Source organism: Mauremys mutica, chromosome 4 (genome assembly GCF_020497125.1).
Source record: "Mauremys mutica isolate MM-2020 ecotype Southern chromosome 4, ASM2049712v1, whole genome shotgun sequence".
Lineage (NCBI taxonomy): Eukaryota > Metazoa > Chordata > Testudines > Geoemydidae > Mauremys > Mauremys mutica.
This window is the reverse complement of record NC_059075.1, coordinates 69912979-69933391: the sequence shown is the minus strand read 5'-3', so window position 1 is coordinate 69933391 and position 20413 is coordinate 69912979. Positions and strand designations below refer to the sequence as shown.

General features: G+C 41.7%; 1 protein-coding gene across 10 annotated transcripts in view; it reads left to right on the top strand.

Annotated features, from left to right (window-relative positions):
* GPHN (gephyrin) overlaps nucleotides 1-20413 on the top strand; it is a 602360-nt gene that overhangs the window by 481302 nt on the left and 100645 nt on the right. For all 10 annotated transcript variants that reach the window (XM_045012253.1, XM_045012256.1, XM_045012255.1 and 7 more), the window contains one exon: nucleotides 15001-15043. In XM_045012253.1, coding sequence (XP_044868188.1) covers nucleotides 15001-15043 — 43 coding nt within the window. The remainder of the gene's footprint in view (nucleotides 1-15000; nucleotides 15044-20413) is intronic.

The following is a 20413-nucleotide window of genomic DNA, read 5'->3' as shown; positions in this document are numbered from 1 at the left end:
GCTCCAGGTGCCCTAATTAGCCTGCCTGCCTTAGTTGGTTCCAGCAAGTTCCTGCTTGTTCTGGAACTGCCCCTGTTACCTTACCCAGGGAAAGGGGATCTACTTAATCTGGGACCAGGGCCGGCTCCAGAGCCCAGCGGGGCAAGCACCCGCCCGGGGCGGCCCTTTCCCGGGGGGGCGGCAGGCTGGGCCGGCGGACCTGCCGCAGTCATGCCTGCGGGAGGTCCACCGGAGCCCCGGGAGCAGCGGACCTGCCGCAGGCATGACTGCGGAGGGGACGCTGGTCCCGCGGCTCGGCTGGACCTCCCGCAGGCATGACTGCGGCAGCTCAACCGGAGCCGCCGGACCAGCGAACCGCCCACAGCTGCGGGAGGTCCAGCCGAGCCGCGCGACCAGCGGACCCTCTGCAGTCATGCCCGCGGGAGGTCCGCTGCTCCCGCGGCTCGGGGGCGCCTCCCGGGCATGACTGCTTGGGGCGGCCAAATTTGTAGAGCCGCCCCTGTCTGGGACTAATATATCTGCCTTCTAACACTCTCCTGTAGCCATCTGGCCTGATGCTGTCACACCTTATATTTAACAGTGTACATGTACTGTGTGCTTGTCTCTTAAGAGTACTACATATATCAATCATTGTAATGACCACTCTAGTTAAAATTAAGTTGGGATTTTCATATCCTATTTTTACTCACTCGTATCTTTCTCAGTTGTTTTTCTTTATAGCCTGAAATTTCCCACACTTAGACCTCCCAGCCTAAATGAAAATATTGTTGAGAAAGTCTAAGCAAAATCCATTCATCCATTAAGTTATAGAAGGTTGAAAAATGTGATTTTTCGCATTGCAAATATCTGTTAGTGCTTATTTATTTATTTATTTATTATGACTTATGAATCAGAACAGGTGAATGTTTACAAACTTTTTTTATGTCCTGTTCTCACTAAAGACTGATCTCCAGGCTAGTAGGGGTTTTTTTGTTTTTTTTTAAATAGTGAAGTTATAAGTGATTGGAAACTGAGTTTTATGCATAGGTTGTAGGAAATTTCCTATCGCTAAGATTCTGTTGTAATTAATGTCTATGTAGAAATATTCCCCTGGGAAAAAATATGATGGGCATATATATGCCTCACAAGTGCAATGCAGTGATAATGCAGAAGCTGAAGCCATGATTTTCAAATAGAACATATAAGTAGAGCAGTGTGTTAGCTCTTTTGCTGTTTTTTAAGTCTCTTGGAAAGGTGCAAAAACAAGATAAATTCAAGACTTGTAGTTTCAACTATTTTAAAGTTATCTGAGTTCAAAATTTCTGATTGGACTATATGGGGAAAAGTGTGTTTTTTCATTCTCAAATAACTGAAAAATGGTCCAACTAGTTTTCCTCAAGGTCTACAAATCCCATTTGGACTGTCACCAAGCATACAAAATTTCTCCCCAAAATTGTTTGAGAAAGCATTGTAAAAAGAAGGCTTAGAAGGGAAGCTGGAATTTGCCCTTAAAGGTGACCTGCAAAATAAAAAAAAAAAGGGGTTGTGCATCTTTTCTTGTTTCCTTAAAAGATAAAGGTCTGAAAGGTTGGTTGTTCAGGTTTAAAGAGTTTTCCCCCCCCTTACCTCAGAAGTGTCAGGAATGTCACATCTAGTCTGTGCTGATTTTACTGGAGGACTAGTTTAAGATGTAAGATGCAGGTTGTGAGCTTTCTCAGACATGAAGGATCAGATTCAAACCCTCTAAAGTCAATGGAAAGATAGATTCCTATTGACTCCTATAGGCCTTTTATCAGACCCCAACAGAAGTGGTCGGAACAATGTTTTTTGAATAAAGAGATCTCTCCCTTTCCCTGTCAGCTGTTTATTCAGACATTGACAACAAATAAGTGTTAACTAAACAAAAAGCAGATTTTTCTGCAATTATATTTTTATTCATTTGTTACAGGGCAAAATCTTAGATTGAAATTGCAAAATTGGCAAAATGGATGGGGAATGACGCTGTTGTCAGATGACTTCATTGCAGAAGTTAGAAGGTTCAAATGAGTAATGGGCTTCAGCAAGAGAGAAGATGATATTGTAGTTTGACACTGGATTGGTTCCAAGGAGTACTGGGTTCTATCCCTGTCTCTGCTATGGTACAGATTTCCTACATGATGCCAAGCAAGTCACTTAAACCAACATTTTCTGGGTGTCTTTCCTAAGAAACATAGTGGTTGATTTTCATGAGCTGAGCATTCACAAAAACAACTGAAGTCAAGGGAAGCTCTGGGTGCTCAATACCTCTAAAATAAATCCAGTCCTAGGTGTCTCAAGTTAATTAATGGATACTCTTGAAAAGTTTGGTTTAAATACATTTCTTTCCCATTTTGTAAAATGGAAGTACTTCCCTACCTCGCAGGGATGGTGTTAAGATAAATGCCTTTCTATTTGTAAGGTATTTAGTGCTTCAATACTAAATGCAATGGAAAAACCCATGATGGAATAAAATAATTCCGTATTCAGAGCAGGGCTTGGATGGTGTACGATAAGCAAAACATGAGACCCCCTCATTGAACTGTGGAGATAAAAAGAAATATTGACCAACTGCCTCATTAAATTAACTGGAGCTGGTTATGAATTTTTTGACAAAGGCTTTTTGTCAGAAAATGCCAATCCATCAAACCTGACACTTTTTGCAGAAATGTATCAGTTTCTGTGAAAATGTCATTGGGAAAGTCCAGAGTGGGATTCCTGGTCAAAATGAGAGACAGAGAAACTGGTCTGTCTCAGAATAGCCAGTGGTTAGGCCTTGGATGAGGGAGACCCATGTTCTAGTCCCTGCTCTAAATAAGGCAGAGTAGAGACTTGAACTCTGCTGTCTCGGGTGAGTAGCCTAACTATTGGCTATTCTGGGATAAGTGTCTCTCATTTTTAATTTAAAAAAAAAATCAGGAAGTTTCAGTTTTGTCCCAATGCAAAATTAAATGAAATTCTCAAATCTCAGAATTTTTCACAAAGCAGAATTCTTGTTTTTCAGCCAGCCCCACATTTATCATCATCCATCTCTGGCAGGTCTCCTGTGAAAAAAAATGTATGTTATCATGTAATTTATTTATCATAATCCATACACTCATTATGGGAAAAAATAGGATTGCACAGATAACTTGAATTCTGGTATTGCCTAACTTTTGAGTGCTTGACTTTGCAACCTTAATAATGTTTTTATATATATTCTTGTAGGGAATTTATATTAAATTTGATAAACCCTTTTAAAAATATACTTCACTGTCATCCCTTTAAAACAGGTGAGGAAATAGTTTCCATTTCGAGCAATATTGTCTGAATTGGGTTGTTGTGGTATTATAATTTATTTGACTATTACTGTGGACAAGGGAGAGAACTGTGAAAGTAGCGGAAAGCCTCATTTAAAAACAAGGGACGAGGAAAGAAAGATGACTGGAGCGCTATTAAAAATGTTAGTCCTGTTAATGTGTGCTAAGGTCAGAGAGCAATTCGTTCTGTGCCAGAAGATAAGAGTTTATTTACATCACTATTGGAGTTTCAGCCTTCCTGACAGACACTAAGTTAAAAAGCAATTGAATTAGAACAGGCAAAGTGTTTGGACATGTCTTAATAGTGGTCAGACAGGACAACAAACAAGACAGTCCTTAAACCAAGTGATTCATCAGTCAACTTACCAGTGACTGAGGTAGTGTGAAAATAAGACTGCATCATAGTGTACTGGTTACACAGGATGCAGAACTCCCTAGTCCCCACCCCAAGCTTTCTGTATGAGACAATTAAGGGAAGATATTAGACTCCGTTTATCTAATGAACACCATACAACAAATACACTATAATAATCAGTTGACTCTTCTCACGAGAGCCTGCTACAACAGGAGATAAACCATTTCCACCGCATAAGAGTCATAGAGCCAGTGCCCACACATCTAAAAGGCAAAGGCTTCTACTTCTTCCTGATACCAAAGAAAAAGGGAGGATGGAGTCCCATACTAGACCTCAGAGTGATCAACAAATTTGTCAAGATTCAGAAGTTCAAGATGGTCATGTTCATAACAGTTATTCCAGCATTAGTAAAAAGGAGACTGGTGCTCGGCCCTCGACCTTCAAGTTGCATAGTTCCACATCTCGATCATACCGAGTCACAGATGATGCTTCAGGTTTACATTAGACCAAGACCACTACCAGTACAGAGTACTCTCTTTTGGCCTCTCATCGGCCCCCAGAATATTCTCCAAGGTTCTCTCAGTAGTGGCAGCCCACTTACGCTCCCAGGGCATCATGATTTATCCTTGCTGGACAATTCTCTCTTCGGGACACATTCCTTCATTGAAGCCCAACAAATCACCCATACCACAATGGATCTATTCCAGAGTCTAGGCCTATAAATCAATGCACAAAAATTTGACATTAATGCTGGTATAGAGGTTAGAATTCATAAGAGCCAGCCTCAACTCCATCTGGGCGAGGGTGCTCCTCCCACATCCAGATTCCTAAGCCTTTCCATGCTTCTAGAGCCAGTGCAATCCAGCCCCCAACTTTCAGCCAGACACTGCCTCCAGCGTCTGGGGCATATGACCATGGGCACATAGGTTATAGCTCACGCCAGACTGTGCATGAGATGCCCAAGCATTCAGTTCAGTTCAGTTTACAGACTGCCTGTCGTACCTACCTACAAAAGTGGACTAGATTTCAGATCTGGTGCCAGCCCAAAGGCACCACCCTGGATGAAGCCACTCTACCTGTAATCCTAGACTATCTGTTCACTCTCAAGAAATTGAGACACTCTATTAGCTTGCTAAAAGTCCACTTGGCAGCAATTGCAACCTTCCGCCAGCAGGTAGAAGGGTACTCAATTTTCTCCCACCCAACTACGAATAGGTTTCCTCTTTCCTCAACCCAGACTTCCTACCCCACAATGGGTAGAGCCCTGCGCAGATGCAAAATGTATATCCACGGATGCGGATATCCATGGATATAAAGTGGATATCGTTGGAATTGCAGGGCTCTAGTGACAACAAGCAAGATCAGCAGGGCTTGCAGCTACCAGGTCAGGAACTGCAGTGGCAAAAGCATCAGCAGGTTGGGCCATTGCTTGCAGGAGCCAGCATGCAGCCCGGGCAGTTCCTCCAGCATGTCTGTACCACTTACAGCCCTGCCTACTGGGGCAGGCATCAGGCTCACAAATAGCTGTCCCTGGTCTCACTAGTCCATTCGTTCCCAAACTGGGGGGTGCGCCCCTCTGGTGGGGCGTGAAGAAATTCCATGGGGGGTGTGAGGCTGCCCGGCCCTTCAGCTCCCGGCCATGAAGGCTAGCCCCCAGCCCCTCCCCTCCAGTCCCTCCTCCCCCGTAGTTATGCCGCCACACAGGTAGTGCGGCTTGTGCCCGCCCACCCCTCAGGCTTTGCAGCCTGGTAAGGGAGCAGGGAGTGGGGGGTGGGTAGATAAGGGGAAGAAGGTCCCGGGGGGCAGTCAGGGAGCAGGGGGGGTTAGATAGGCATGGAGTCCTGGGGGGGCCTGTCAGGGGGTGGGGGTGTGGATCCAAGGGTTGGGGCAGTCAGGAGACAGGGACCAGAGGGGTTGGTTAGGGGGTGGGGTCCCGGGGGGGCGGTCAGGGGACAAGGAGCAGGGGGGGTTGGATAGGAGGTGGAGTTCCGGGAGGGGGTGGTTAGGGGCAGGGGGTTCCGGGAGGGGGCGGTCAGGGGACAAGGATCGGGGGGGGCGTGTTGGATGATGGTAAAGGAGAGGTGGGGGGTGTGAGGGTTTCTTGAAAATTAAAAAGGGGCCGGGATGCTGAAAGTTTTGGAACCACTGCACTAGTGTGTGCAAGCGGCTCGCACTCTCCCGGACAGGAGATGCACATCGCTGCATGGAACGGACAGCTGGATGCTGGTTCCTGCGAGTGGTGCCCCCACATGCTGATGCTTTTTGCCACTGTGGGTCTTGCCCGGTCACTGGCTATGGCCCTGCTGATCTCACTCGTTGTCGCTACAGCCATGCAACTCTACAGATATCCACATCTGCGGATATAAATTTTGTATCCGCACAGGGCTCTAACAGTGGGATCTTAACCTAGTACTAAAAGGACTGACCAGACCGCCATTTGAACCTATGGCCCCTTGTCCTTTAACTCACCTCTCCGTGAAGACAGCATTCCTGATCACCATCACTTCGGCAAGAAGGATAGAAGAGATAGCGGCTCTGATGGCGCACCCCGCCACACAGTGTTCTTCCCTGACAAAGTCATGCTTAGACCGCATCCAAAGTTCACTCCCAGGGTGACTTCTGCATTTCACATGAACCAATTCATTCACCTTCCAACCTTTTATCCCAAACTTCATCAGGATAATAGGAAAGCCATCCTCCACATGCTCGATGTGAGGAGAGCCTTGGCCTTCTATTTGGACAGAACAAGACTCTTCCTCTTCATTGCTGATAGGTCAAAAGGCACAGCGATTTCTGTTCAAAGACTCTCCAAATGGGTCTCAAACTGTATCAAACTCTGTTACCAGATTTTCACCGTAACACCCCCATCTTCAATACGCACACACTGTATAAGATCAGCCCCCTCATCCATCACCTTCTCCAAGGGTGTCCTTATATCAGAAATCTGCAGAGCAGCTACCTGGGCATCTGCACATACCTTTACAAAGCACTATGCCATCTTGGGGGACTCTGCTTCAGACACCATATTCATTGCCCTGGGGCTATCATCCATAACAGACTCGACTCTGAAGCCCCAGCCTTCAGTGGTGGGTACTGCTTGGGAGTCATCTACAGTGAAGCACCCATAGAGACACTACTCAAAAAAGAAGAAGAGGAAGTTACTCACCTTGTGCAGTAACCATGCTTATTTGAGATGTGTGTTTTTATGGTGCTCCATGACCCACCCTCCTCCCCTCTACCACGGAGTTCTTGCCAGTGACTGCGGTAGAAAAGGAATTGAGGAGCATTCAACCGTGCAGCGCTGATTAGCCTCATGGCAGAGCACGACGGGGCAGCAAATGCATGGGCTGAATGGACACTGCTACTAAAGTTCTCCGATCAGCAGGGCAGGGATGCAGATACCTCTACAGTGGAGCACCCACAGGGACACACATCTTGAAGAATCATCATTACTGCACAAGGTGATTAACTTCCTCTTTTCCTTCAGCAACACCTTTTATCCTTGTGTTATTGCATATATATTAGGCAAATAGATCCATTGCTAATGGTGAATAACAATGGTACATCTTTTTCCTGTGTCTCTTTGGAAAGAAAAGGTATTAGATCTGCTCCCGTTTATATTATCCATTTCTTAAACTGGGAACTTATTCCCAAGTCATTCAGTTTTATAAAAGTAACTTCATTCAACCCTATCAAAGGCCTTTTCAGCAGTTAACTAGAAGAGTAGTAGAGGCTTCTTTTTTTATCTTAGTGAGAGTAATGTTCCTAGTACCCATATATGATTATCTGCATTGTTTATAAAACCTATTTGGTCTCTGATAACTTAATATTGTCTCTGTGATGTAGTCTGTTCACCAATATGTTGGTGAGAATCTTACATCTCAGTTCAATAAAGAAATTGGGTTATATGATGGAAGGTTCTTTCCAGGTTTGGGAATAACAGCTGTTGTAGCTGGAAGAGGACCTACCAATTTCCCTATAAACATTTATAATATTTTTATTGGTAACCCATCTCAATCCAGGACTTTACCATTTTTTCATATCATTTATAAATACTACATTTTTTCCTCTCTGATGAATTATTCAAGCAGAGCTATGTTTAAATGAAATATGAGGAGGTTCATGTTACTTAGCACTAAAATGTGTCATCCTTTGTGGCTGTATGGGAGTACAAGAAGTAATAAGGCTGCCCAATCCCCTCCCAATAACCCCAAGCAACCATATGGATCTTACAGTTTGTAACTGACAGCACAGAACATACAGGGGAAGCACAAATATTGCTTGACCAGTATTCCCTCACCCATCCCTAACAAGTGTCTCTGAGAACTATGCCTTCCCAGCGTGCCTCTTGGGGCAGCACATCTGTTCACTGTCTCATACTCTGGACTTTACCTCAAGGTACAATCTAGCTCATAATTTTTATTTTTCTAATGCAAAAATAACTTTTGTAAATATTTTAATATGAAAAAACATCTCCTATTTCTTTTGCCTCTCTTCATTCCTAATCGTGCATGGAGGATTATATTGGTAGTTTGCTTTCCTTTTAGCTTTCTATCTAACAGTTTATCCCCTTTATTCTCTTTTGTCCCTCTTTTCACTGAATAAGTATTTTGTATATCTGAAGAGCTTTTTCTGTTTTATCATTTAGCAAGGTGTTTAGCTTGCAACTTAAGTTGATGAATTTTTGTACGATTTTGTTTGAACTATTTTTAATTATATGATTTTTGGTTTTGCATCTCATGTACCAGTTGCAATCTATCTTGAAGTCTCACTTTTTCAACTAAGAGACTGTTAATAAGATGACCTCTCATAACTGCTTTATTTGCAAAGATAGCCCCCTTAGTATGTAATCTTTGTTGTTATGTTCAAAATATGAGTAGTATCTTTTTTTAAATGACTGCTCTGTCTGGATCTTGTAACAGGAAACAATTCAGTCTGCCAGTCTGTTTGGAGAATGATTTCCCCCCCCCCTTCCAAATTAAAGGTTAGTTTGGTTGGAACAAGAGCTGACCATGTAATTCTATGTTTATAGGTTGTTGGAAGACAATGGGCATGTCTACACTTACCTCCGGAGCGATTGATCAAGCGGGGGTTGATTTATCGGGTCTAGTGAAGACGCAATAAATCGACCGCCGAGCGCTCTCCCGTCGACTCCAGTACTCCACTGGAGCAAGACACATTGGCAGAATAGCTGAAGTTGTGTAACTTAGATCGATCCCGTCCCCCACCCCCAGCCCAGTGTAGACCAGGCCAGTGTTAGTGATCAAAATTAAATCTATCATCATATAAAGTTTATGTGGATGAGAATAAAATGAGAACAGATAAAACTGTCATCATGTGTTTATAAAGATGATCAAGATTTGTATCTCTCTTTTGTTTAGTGTCTGCTCTATCCAATCTAGCATTTAATGTTAAAATAATATCCTAAAATAATTTCTCCTCTTTGGAATCCTAAAGAATTTATTTTTTTAAATCTTTTTGATTTGGGGATACACTAAGCTGATTGTAACTTTTTTGTCATTTAAATCTCCTTTGAGGATAATAAATCTAAAATTAAAAATTAGAGCTATTGATTAATCTATTATTAGAAATGTATAGTGTTTGGAAAAGAGCATATTCCTCTTTTTAAGATTTGTTAGAAAATAATAGATTTGCCCCAACCATATTCCCTTGAAGTCACTTTTCTTTTGTCTCTTTTAAATGTATTTCCATTATATAGATAAAGAATTTTCTTTAGTTTTGTACTGACTTTGGCTCCAATTAAGGAAGAAAGTTAAGTACATTCTTAAATACTTTCCTAAATGGGGATGCTTTCCTGAATATCAAGGCTTTTGAATCTCTTGACCACATTATGTGATGTTACCATGTTACCAAAATGTTACAATTTTATATATATATATATATATTTGCCATGTGTATGGATAACCTATTTAGACAAAATTATTTTATATTTTATTTTAATTCAACCAAAACAATTATAGTTTTCGGGGTTCCTTTGAATAGGTTTAAAATAAAAAACAATATTTTCTAAAACCATCAAATCCTAGTACATTACTCTGAGGGGGAAAGGGATAGCTCAGTGGTTTGAGCATTGGCTTGCTAAACCGAGGGTTGTGAGCTCAATCCTTGAGGGTGCCACTTAGGGATCTGGGGCAAAAATCAGTACTTGGTCCTGCTAGTGAAGGCAGCGGGCTAGACTCAACAACCTTTCAGGATCCCTTCTAGTTCTATGAGATAGGATATCTCCATATATTTAATTTGACTTTATGCTCCATGACCTTATGCATAATATCCTACAATAATAGTCCAAAACATTACAGTTTACAAAGTTATAACATAGAGTTGGGATATTTGTTATAAAATGCTGTGATTTTATGTTACTTAATTATAAATATGTATACATTTCACCATGGGGCAAGGAGAAATTTTTTGCCAAGGGGCACTAGAATATACCTCTGCTTCTAAAAATAGAATAATGGTATATTTAATACCAATTGAAAGTAGACAGGTCTTCAGTATTGGAGGGATCATCCAAAAGATCCACACACAGTAAATTTTGTGGAACTGAGATCATGGAATTACTAACTGTAGGTAAGTATGAGGAGAAAAATGTGAAAGTTAGCAGAATTTGAACAGCCAAGCAGTAGTATGTACTAAAGCTTGAGTGGTGCTAAGGTTCTTCTTGCCACTCATGTGCTGCTGACAGTCTTATACTGAAAAGTGTTTTGAATGTATTGGAGGTTTTGTATTCCAAAAGTGGATTATATACAATTTATCCACTCTGCCTATTTCATGAAACAGATGGGAAAAGGCAGCAACAGTATACTGCACCAAATCTTTCACAGAGTACAGCTGGTTTCTACACAGGCGTTGAAGTCTCAGGAAAAGGTGATAAGAGTTCCACACTAACCTGTAGTCATGACTTGTAGAACACACTGAAAATAGTCTTTTCCTTACTTCTTAAATGAGTCTGACATTTATAGGGCAGTTAAATGAAGACAGTTCTCAAATTCATAACTGCTGCTGTGCTTCGCATGTCCTGCTTCCTTCATTGCAGCTTGGCCAACCCATTCCCTTCCCTGTTGGGTTTGTGCTAGTGGTTCCACATTTTGCATGCTGTCTTAATAATGGAATATGCTTTCCTGTAACTAGATTATGGGTTAGCCTCCTATGGTCCTGTGTGTTCTTGAGAAATGGGTTCTTTCTACTGCTGGTGGTAAAATCATGTGTTTTGATGTTCTTACAAATTGTTCTTCATGTTGCATTAAACCTCAGTTGAAATGTTCCCCCATAAGACTTAGCTTTTCATATTTGGCTGGAAACTCTTCATGTTTGTGTAGCAATTCATTTTACTATAACCTATGGCTTTTAACTGTACCTCCCATAATGAAGAGCAGACTTAATACTCTGTGCTAAATCTTGTTATGACGTATAAAAGGTAAGTAATTTCTCTAACCATTCCTAAAGATTGTGGTCATGTAGTAAAGGCTTCTCTTTCCTCTTTTATTTATTTTACTTTTACTTCACTTGTAGCATGAGCTTTTCTTCATGTCATTTTCTATTTTACTTGTAAAGATACCCTTATAGATGCTATGATTTGCTGCAAAACATATCATGTAGATTTAAACACATCCAATCTGTTGCAACAAGTGATTTCATGTCTCAGACCAGTCATGATTGATAGATAGAGATTGTCAGCAGGTTTCTTGTTTTTACCATTCCCTCTGTTTATTTTAATTTAAAATGCTTTGTTTCACATAGTGTTTGGTGTTTATGCCCATGTGAACAAGGCTTACTCTGCATTACAAGGCAATACAATTATAATTTAAATATAATAAAATCCTATGGACGTAAAGGTCAGGGCAGTGGAATGTGGATGCTCTGCTTTCTGATTGTTTCCTCCTGAGCCACCCTGGGGAATGATACTGGATGAGATCCCAATGTATTCAGAGCTTCTCTGCCAAAATATATTGGCAGCTAGGGGAATGTAGACAGAAGAAACAGTAAGACTTCCTGTGATATGGGAGACAGGCACAGGTTATCATCTCTGGAGCAGCCTGTGAGTGAGGGAAGAATTACAGTTGTTCCAAAACCATCTGTCCCAGCAAGTCATGATATGGTGTATGATGGTACACCAGAATATTTACTTCAGGGTTACATGATTTTAAAAATCATGTAACCCTGATGTACATACAGATTTTAAAAATATCACAGGTAGAAAATATATACAAATGATAAAATATGAAAAAGACAATTTACACAAAGCTCTAAAGTAGGTTAAATGTTTGGGCTAGAAAAAACTACTTTTTTTGACATTTAAAATAATTTTTAATGGAAAAATGTTAAAAAAATAAGACAGGCTATGAATGTGCAATATACAGTAAATGGGAGTATTGGCTAATTGATTAATCCTTCAGCTGTGTTGAAGCACGGTTTGTATTCTGCAGCTGAGAGCATAGGATGGGAAATGATCAAGTCTAGTTGAGTGTTTTTTCACAATTATGGATTCCTCTTAAAATTTGTGGAAAGCAAATTATTTCCCCCAGTGCATATGTTGCTAATCAGGTGAGTGATAAACATTAGGTCACCATGAGACACTGCAAAGCACAATTTAGCTTTGTCATCTGAAGTCCTCTGTGCTCATAGAATAAAAAAATACCTCCAAGAGCTATGTTTGAAGCCAGCTGTTTTTTGTTGCCATTGTCATCTGGACGTTGTAAGAGTGGTACTCTGTCAGCACATTTTTTTATATTAGGTCGGCAAATCTCAGCTGCTCTGTTCATTATAATTTCTTGTTTTTGTTCATATACTAGCTCCACTATAGATTGGAAGGGCTTAAAGATGAACTCAGGAGGAATAGAGGCTATGACTCGAGAGTAACTATTATTGCTCAAAGGAGTAGCTTTCCATTCGCAAACATTGCTTTGCGCTATGGGTTTGGGATCCTGTTCCCACACTTTGTTGAAGACTCTCTCTTGACTTCTATTTTACTTCTTTAGCACTGTCTTTGTCCACTAACATTTTTCCTCTCCCTAGTAGCTTTTATCTGTGTCCTTTGAATCATATTTTTACTTAGTTTGTTTTATTAGATTGTTTCTGAGTGTTTGTGTGGGTTTTTTTGTTTGTTTTTTTCTTTAAGACTGTGTTGTTGTTTCACTAGGTTTCATTCCAAAGTTTGCTGAATGTCTTGATTATTTTGCAACTTGCCCATTCCTTGTTCTCTCTTTCCATATGGTTTTCAATGAGAAATAGCAGAGCCTCTTCAATTTTAAATAATATCCTATGCAGATAGGCCCATCTCTCCTTTTGCATACACATTTTGGGTTTTCCCCAACTGTGACCCACTCACTCCTCCAGCCCTCCCTCTCTCTCTCTCTCTCGCTCTCTCTCTCACACTCACACACACACACACACACACACACACACACACACACACATATATCATTATACCTTCCTTTTTGGTCCAGAATTGCCCTTCAAAGAGAAACATTTTCCTCTTCCAATGAGATTTTATTTTATCATGTACTTGAAAAATGGAAAAACAACTCTGGGCCAAATCAGGGCATCACTGACATTTTGAAGTTTACCTGTGTAGTATTTTTGATGGGGAGGAGGGTGGTTTTAATTTTTAAACATAACCAATTTTTTCAGGGAAGGACAACCATAGCCCACTCTAAGTTGCAACATTACCGTCATACGTTTTTTCATTACAATGAGTAGACTGTGTTACGCTGTAGTATCCAACTTGTGTGAATATGCGTTTGGGGCAAGCTGCTGTGGAATGAAAGAAAGAGGTTTAGAAAACAAGGAAGGATTAGTTTCAGACTTAAAAGATGGCTGAAGAAGTCTGAAAAGAGACTGAAAAATGGCGCTTTGAGGTTCCACATTTATCACTCATCAATAATTTCCAGATCGTGTGTGCTCAGTTTGTAGGCAGATATTTTTCTAGCTCCCACCCCCACAAACTCAACCTCATATCCAAAAGGTAAGCTGGTCTCTTTCCTTCCTACCCTTCCTTCTTCAACACTAAAAGAGGTTTTACAAGGAAAATATGCCCTCAATGACACCTGTGCAACCCTATTGCTGTAAATAGGTTTGCACGGGTGTAATTCATTGGTGTTGTATTTGAAGTTTTAATGAACAATTCTGTTGAAGAAGCACATGAAGGAAAAGAATCCAGCTCACATGTCTCACACTTTCATAGGGCTTATCTGCCCTTCAAAGTTAATTTGAGTTATAACAAGTTTTAATTAGTGTTGCCTCTAACTTGAGTCTCATCCACACACAAAAACCTTGAACTAAAGGTTGATGTGCTTTTTAACTTTTAACAGCTGGCTGGCCTCGGTGTATAGGCCACAGCTCGAATTATGACAACACATCAACTACTAATCCAATTATTCTGTGCAGCTCAAGTGTTATTTCGCGGTATGACTGCTCTGATTCAAGCAAGACTGAAAAAAGTTAACTTGAGTGTAGATAACTTGAATTAACTCTGCAGTGAAGACATATCCTATATTGTGTTGGCTCTGCAGGGCTAACAGTATTTGAAAACAAAAACTTCTGTTAGTCTCCATAGCAAGCAGATATGACTCTAAATACTCAGACATGATTCAGCACGGTTACTTCAATATTACACCAAAAACTGGAGTAACACAGTGGGAATCGGGCCCACAAGGAGTAGATCTATTGAGTAAGAAGATGCTATTTTTACATAATCACTTTTCAAAATAGATCTACACTATAAAAAGCATATTAGGCATAGTACTTTTCTAAACTAGACTTAAGCAGCTGAACAAATTCATCTGTCTCCAGCCATAAGATGTTTGTGCAGCTGTGAAGCAGAATTGCTAAATGTTTTCACAATCTAACTTGTTCGCATTTTGAATTTCTCTCTAAGAAACCTCAGAGACTGCACTGAAAGCAGCAATAATCAAGTCTTCAAACAGATTATATTAATACAGACATATTATTATTCTGGTCTGCACATAAAACACAAGGACTTAGGTTCAGGATCACTGCGGTCACTATTATATACAATGAACTTGGAATTTATTGTAAAATTGAAAGTTTAATATGTATCTTTGAAAGCTGTATATTCATTTCTTAACCTAAAAATCTGTCCTTTAGGCTGGCTTGTTTGTGTTTTTTTAATTGCTTATATCAGATTCAGACTGTCAACCAATAACTTTCTGCTTGAATATATGTATCCTATATATACACTATATAAAACTGTTAAGGTGTCATATACGTAGAGCCTCTGATTCTAGATCCCAGGAGCTTGCCCATTAAATCGCCACATCTTGCTGTGCCTGTTATCTACTGTAGCCCATAGAGTCTGTGCTTTCTCTGCAGGTCCAGTCCAGGTGCAGTAGCAAGGAGAACATCCTCAGAGCCAGTAAGTATTGCTGCCTCCCTGGTGTACTTTTGAATCATGACCCCCATTTTAGTTAGGAAGTGGGAGAGCAAGTTAGAATAATATTTTGGTGGTGTGGAAAGAGAAGAATGAGAGAGGGTTCATATGACTTTACAGCAGGAATAGAAAAAGAAATAGGACAATGAAATTCAATCCAAAAAGAAGAAAAAAAGAAAACATTAGCAGCTTTCACCTTTCTAAAATAGCAGTTAGAGTCTGTGTTAATAGGTATTTTCGTCTTAATTCTTTTCCACGTGATATTTCTCTTCATGACATTAGAGTCTAAGCTATGTATAGTGTGATAAATGATAGAGACCGCATCATAGTGCAGTTCCTGCCTGGGCTTTTATCCTCTTTCTTTGGAGTCACCAGTCCACCTGTTGATCACCACATCGTGGGCGATGTACCTGCATTTAATAGTGCAGGTACACATTTCACAGGGGGAAAGAATCAACACACAAATAAAGGGAAGGTAAATATTCATGATTTTCACTTTTGAGCTTGAAGTGTTTTAAGAAATGCTGAGGTAGATGAGGAAAAAAAATTAGATGTCAGATTAAAAAAAAAGGATTTACACAAATTAACTCTTTCTAGAATTACAGTTTGTAACCTTCCAGGTTAAAGACCTCTCTTCATGTGCCCCGAACATTTAACCTACCTTAAACGTATTACACTCTAAATAGGAAGTTGGTTTAGTGGTCAAAACAGAAGACGGGTAGTTCGGTCTCCTGAGTTCTGTTGCCAGCTCTCCATCTGATTAGCTGAGTGGCCTTAGGCAAATCACTTGACTTCTGTGCCTCAAAGTATTCATTTCTGGAATGAGTACAGCATTATTTTATCACGTAGAATGTTGTGAGATATAAATGGTAGTCTTTAAAAGCACTTTGCGATACTCACGTGGAAGATTGTGAGGGCTGAAGCTTATTTATTTATTTATTTATTTATTTATTTATCATCTAGATTTTGTAAAAAAAGAAATCTACTATTTCATAACTGGGAATTAAAAACCAAAATCTTTATAAGTTGGTCTTGTCCATGAACATAACAGGAATTTAAGATTTCTGCTTTTAAATATCTGACATATCTGAAAGAAAAAGAAAAATCAGTGCTAAGAAGCAATAGGGGAAAAAGAATGATAGCTCTGTATGTTTCCTTCCTCTTTTATGCCTTAGCATTATGAAAGGCTGCTGTAGATCCAGAAGAGGTTATTTTTTGTTTTGGTTTGTGTCTTTTGGGGAGGAGGGTTGCAAAAGTAATGACTGCTGTTTCATCTGTGATTTTAAAGATTTGCAAGATGGGTGGATTTCCTTCTGCTTTAAAAAAAAAGAATATTTGTAATTTAGAGACATTTCCCCCCTAGATTTTTAACAGATTGTTTTGGATATTTGACATAAAAAAAGCAAATTGACAGCTGTTTGACATGGTTTGAATTCCACAAAATCATGTATATCTTTATTTCCAGAGAATTCTCACAGCTATGTGGGTGCCATTCAAAGATTGGACACCGAGTATACATTAAGTGTGGCACTCCAGGGGTTCTAGGAGCAGGGCTGCCCAGAGGGTGGGGCAAGTGGGGCAATTTGCCCCAGGCCCTGCAGGAGCCCCCACGAGAGTTTTTTGGGGGCCCTGGAGCGGGGTTCTTCACTTGCTCTGGCGGCCCCGGAAAACTCTTGCAGGGCCCCGGCCCCCAGAACTTCTTCCACTCCGGGTCTTCGGCAGCGGGGGAGGTGTCCTTCCGCCCTGGGGTGGAAGGACCCCCCACGCCGCCAAATTACTGCCAAAGCGGGACCCACCGCCGAAGTGCCGGGTCTTCGGCGGTAATTCGGCGGTGGGGCGCCCCCGCCGCGGGTCTTCGGGGCATTTTGGCGGCGGGTCCCGGAGCGGAAGGACCCCCCGCCACCGAATTACCGCCAAAGCGGGGGCCCCCCGCCACCGAAGACCCCAGGCCCCCTGAATCCTCTGGGCGGCCCTGTCTAGGAGGTGAAATTGTGGTATCTAAAATATTTATCAATAACTTTTATAAAACAGAAGACCTCAGAAACCCTGAAAACATGTATACTAGAATGTCTAACAAATACATGGTGTGCTTGTATTGTCTCTCTCTGTTAAGTAGTTATCCTTCTTTAGAGGCACATTTCAATCTTACCCTTAGTTTATGGTTTAAAAGAAAAAAGGAACAGAAAATCACAACTCAAAATACAGTCATCCAATGAAGGTTCGGTGAACCCTTCTTTTCAGGATTTGCCTTCAAACAGTCCATGGTTCCTGTAATTGCACAGGGTTTGTTCATCCCTTCTAACAGGAGCTCCTCCAAGCAGTCTCTGAGCTGCAGACAGGCTTCTCTCACATCGGGAGACTGGGCAGGGCTGAAATGGGGTAGATCTCCTTTTAACTTCCCCTTTCCATGCCTAACATTGCTCTAGGTGAAATGAGGGGCAGGGCTAACTAAGTCCACGGGTCCTCATTAACCCTATCAGTGGGATCTATCTGCCCCATCACAATGAGGAAAAATGTTTTACTCCTGTTAACCCTGCAGTTAATAGAGCTATAGAACAGAGCCGCCTAGAGAATTCAGGGGGCTTGGGGCCCCCCCGCCGCCGAATTGTCGCCGAAGACCCGGCACTTCGGCGGCGGGTCCCGGGGTGGAAGGACCTCCCGCCGCGGGTCTTCAGGGCACTTCGGCGGCTGGTCCCAGAGCGGAAGGACCCCCTGCTGCCGAATTGCTGCCGAAGACCCGGAGCGGAAGAAGCTCTGGGGGCCCGGGCCCCACAACAGTTTTCCGGGGCCCTTGGAGCGAGTGAAGGACCCTGCTTCAGGGGCTCCAAAAAACTCTTGTGGGGGCCTGAGGTGGTTAGAGGCAAAAAGGCATCTTTTAAAAATTGGAAGTCAAATCCTACTGAGGAAAATAGAAAGGAAGATGAATTCTGGCAAGTCAAGAATAATAATATATTTAAGCAGGCCAAAAAAGAATTTTAAGAGCAACTAGCAAAAGATATACAAAATAGCAACATTTTTTTAAGTACATCTGAAGCGGGAAACCTGACAAACAATCAGTGGGGGCACTGATGGTCAAGGTGGTAAAGGAGCACTCAAGGAAGACAAGGCCCTTGCAGAGAAGCTAAATGAATTATTTGCATCAGTATTCACTGCAGAGGATGTGAGGGAGAATCCCACACCCAAGCCAGTCTTTTTAGGTGACACATCTGAGGAACTGTCCCAGACTGAGGTGTTGATATAGGAGGTTTTTGAACAAATCAATACATTAAACAGTAGTAAGTCACCAGAACAAGATGGTCTTCACACAAGAGTTCTGAAGGAACTCAAATAAGAAATTGCAGAACTACTAAGTGCTTGGCTACACTTGTGAGTTACAGTGCATTAAAGGAGCTCCGGGTGCACTAGCTCACTACCCATCCACATTGGCAAGGCACATAGAGCGCTCTGACTCCATGGCTAGAGCGCTCCTGGTACTCCACCTCGGCGAATAGAATAATGTTTGATGCACCCCCGCTGGAGCCTCCCAGTGTCAATCTGAATGAGGTGTTGCATTACTGCACTCTGATCAGCCTCCGGAAACGTCCCATAATCCCCTTAAGTGGCCATTCTTGTCATTGTTTTGGTTATGTCCTTTGAAAGCTCTGTTTGACAGCCAGCATGCTTATCTGTTCCGAGACAAAGCAACCATTACTGTGGAATGCTGTGTGAGAGAGAGAGAGGCGGCAGGGGAAAGGGGGAAGGTCTGCTGCTGTCTGAACTTACAAGACAGCATGCTGACATGCTCTCAGCCCCCCAAAAACCCACTCTCTCTCCCCCCACATACACACAACACACTCCCTGACACACTCCACCCCACCCCACCCCCCCATTTGAAAAGCACATTGCAGCCACTTGCATGCTGGGATAGCTACCACAATGCACTGCTCTCTGTGGCCGTTGCAAGAGCTGCTAATATGGCCATGCCAGTGCACTGGCAGCTGTCAGTGTGGACAGACTACAGCACTTTCCCTACTGTGCTCTACGAAGGCTGGTTTAACTCAAAGCGCTCTACATCTGCAAGTGTAGCCATGCCCTAACTCTGGTATGTAAACTATCACTTAAATTATCCTCTATACCAGATGACTTGGGGATAGCTAATGTAACGCCAGTTTTTTAAAAAGGCTGCAGAGGTGATCCTGGCAATTACAGGCCAATAAGCCTAACTTCAGTACTAGGCAATTTGGTTGAACCTATAGTGAAAAATGGACTTAGCAGAAACATAAATGAACACGATTTGTTGGGGGAAAGAGCCAACACTGCTTTAGTAAAGGGAAATCATGCCTCACCAACCTGTTACAATTCTTGGGTGGGGGGTTGTCAAAAAAACATGTGGACAAGGGTGATCCAGTGAATATAATGTACTTGGATTTTCAGACAAGGTCACTCACCAAAGGCTCTTAAGCAAAGTAAGCTGTCATGGAATAAGAGAGAAGATCCTCTCTATCAGTAATTAGTTAAAAGACAGGAAACAAAGGGTATGAATAAATGTTCAGTTTTCAGAATGGAGGGTGGTGAATAGCCGGGTCCTGCAAGGATCTGTACTGAGACCAATGATGTTCAACAAATTCATAAATGATCTGGAAAAAAAGGAGTAAACAGTGAGGTAGAAAAGATTGCAGACAATATAAAATTACTTAGGATAGTTAAGTCCAAAGAAGACAGTGAAGAGTTACAAAGGGACTTTTTGGTTGCATACCATTTTAATGATGGTGGGACAGACACCTTCTTTTGAGGATGAGGGAACAGTTTTGACTGGTGCTTCAGAGTATCTCCCTCTACCCATTAGCATCACATGTGTCATCCCTGGATTTAATTTAGCCAGCTGTTCCTCATTCAGCCACTGATCTCATTTAAGCATTAGGATCGCTTGGAAAGAGGTGTGATTTGAGATCAAGTAGATTTATACTTCAGTGCCATCTGCATATTGTTGGCATTTGACAATCTCTCCAAGGATTTTAACATATATGTTGAATGAGAGAGGAAGAAAGAAAAGAAACATGTAGAACTCCTCCACAGATGAGGGCCCTGACTCCTGAAGAGCAGTTACTCACCACAACACTCCGGGGGCAGTCTCTCCAGGAGAAACAGAACCATCTGAGGGGGTTGCCACTGCCCCTAGCTTGCTCCCATAGGTGAATCAGCCTCACATCATGATCCATGGTGTCAAATATAGCACCATCTTTTGAAAGATATATAATAGTGATTTACTGTTCCCTTGTCATCATTAAATCTCCAAGAGCATTTTTCATAAGAGCAGGGATATTAACCACTGTAATCATTTTCAGTTTTGAAAATTATATTTTGTTTCCCTAAATT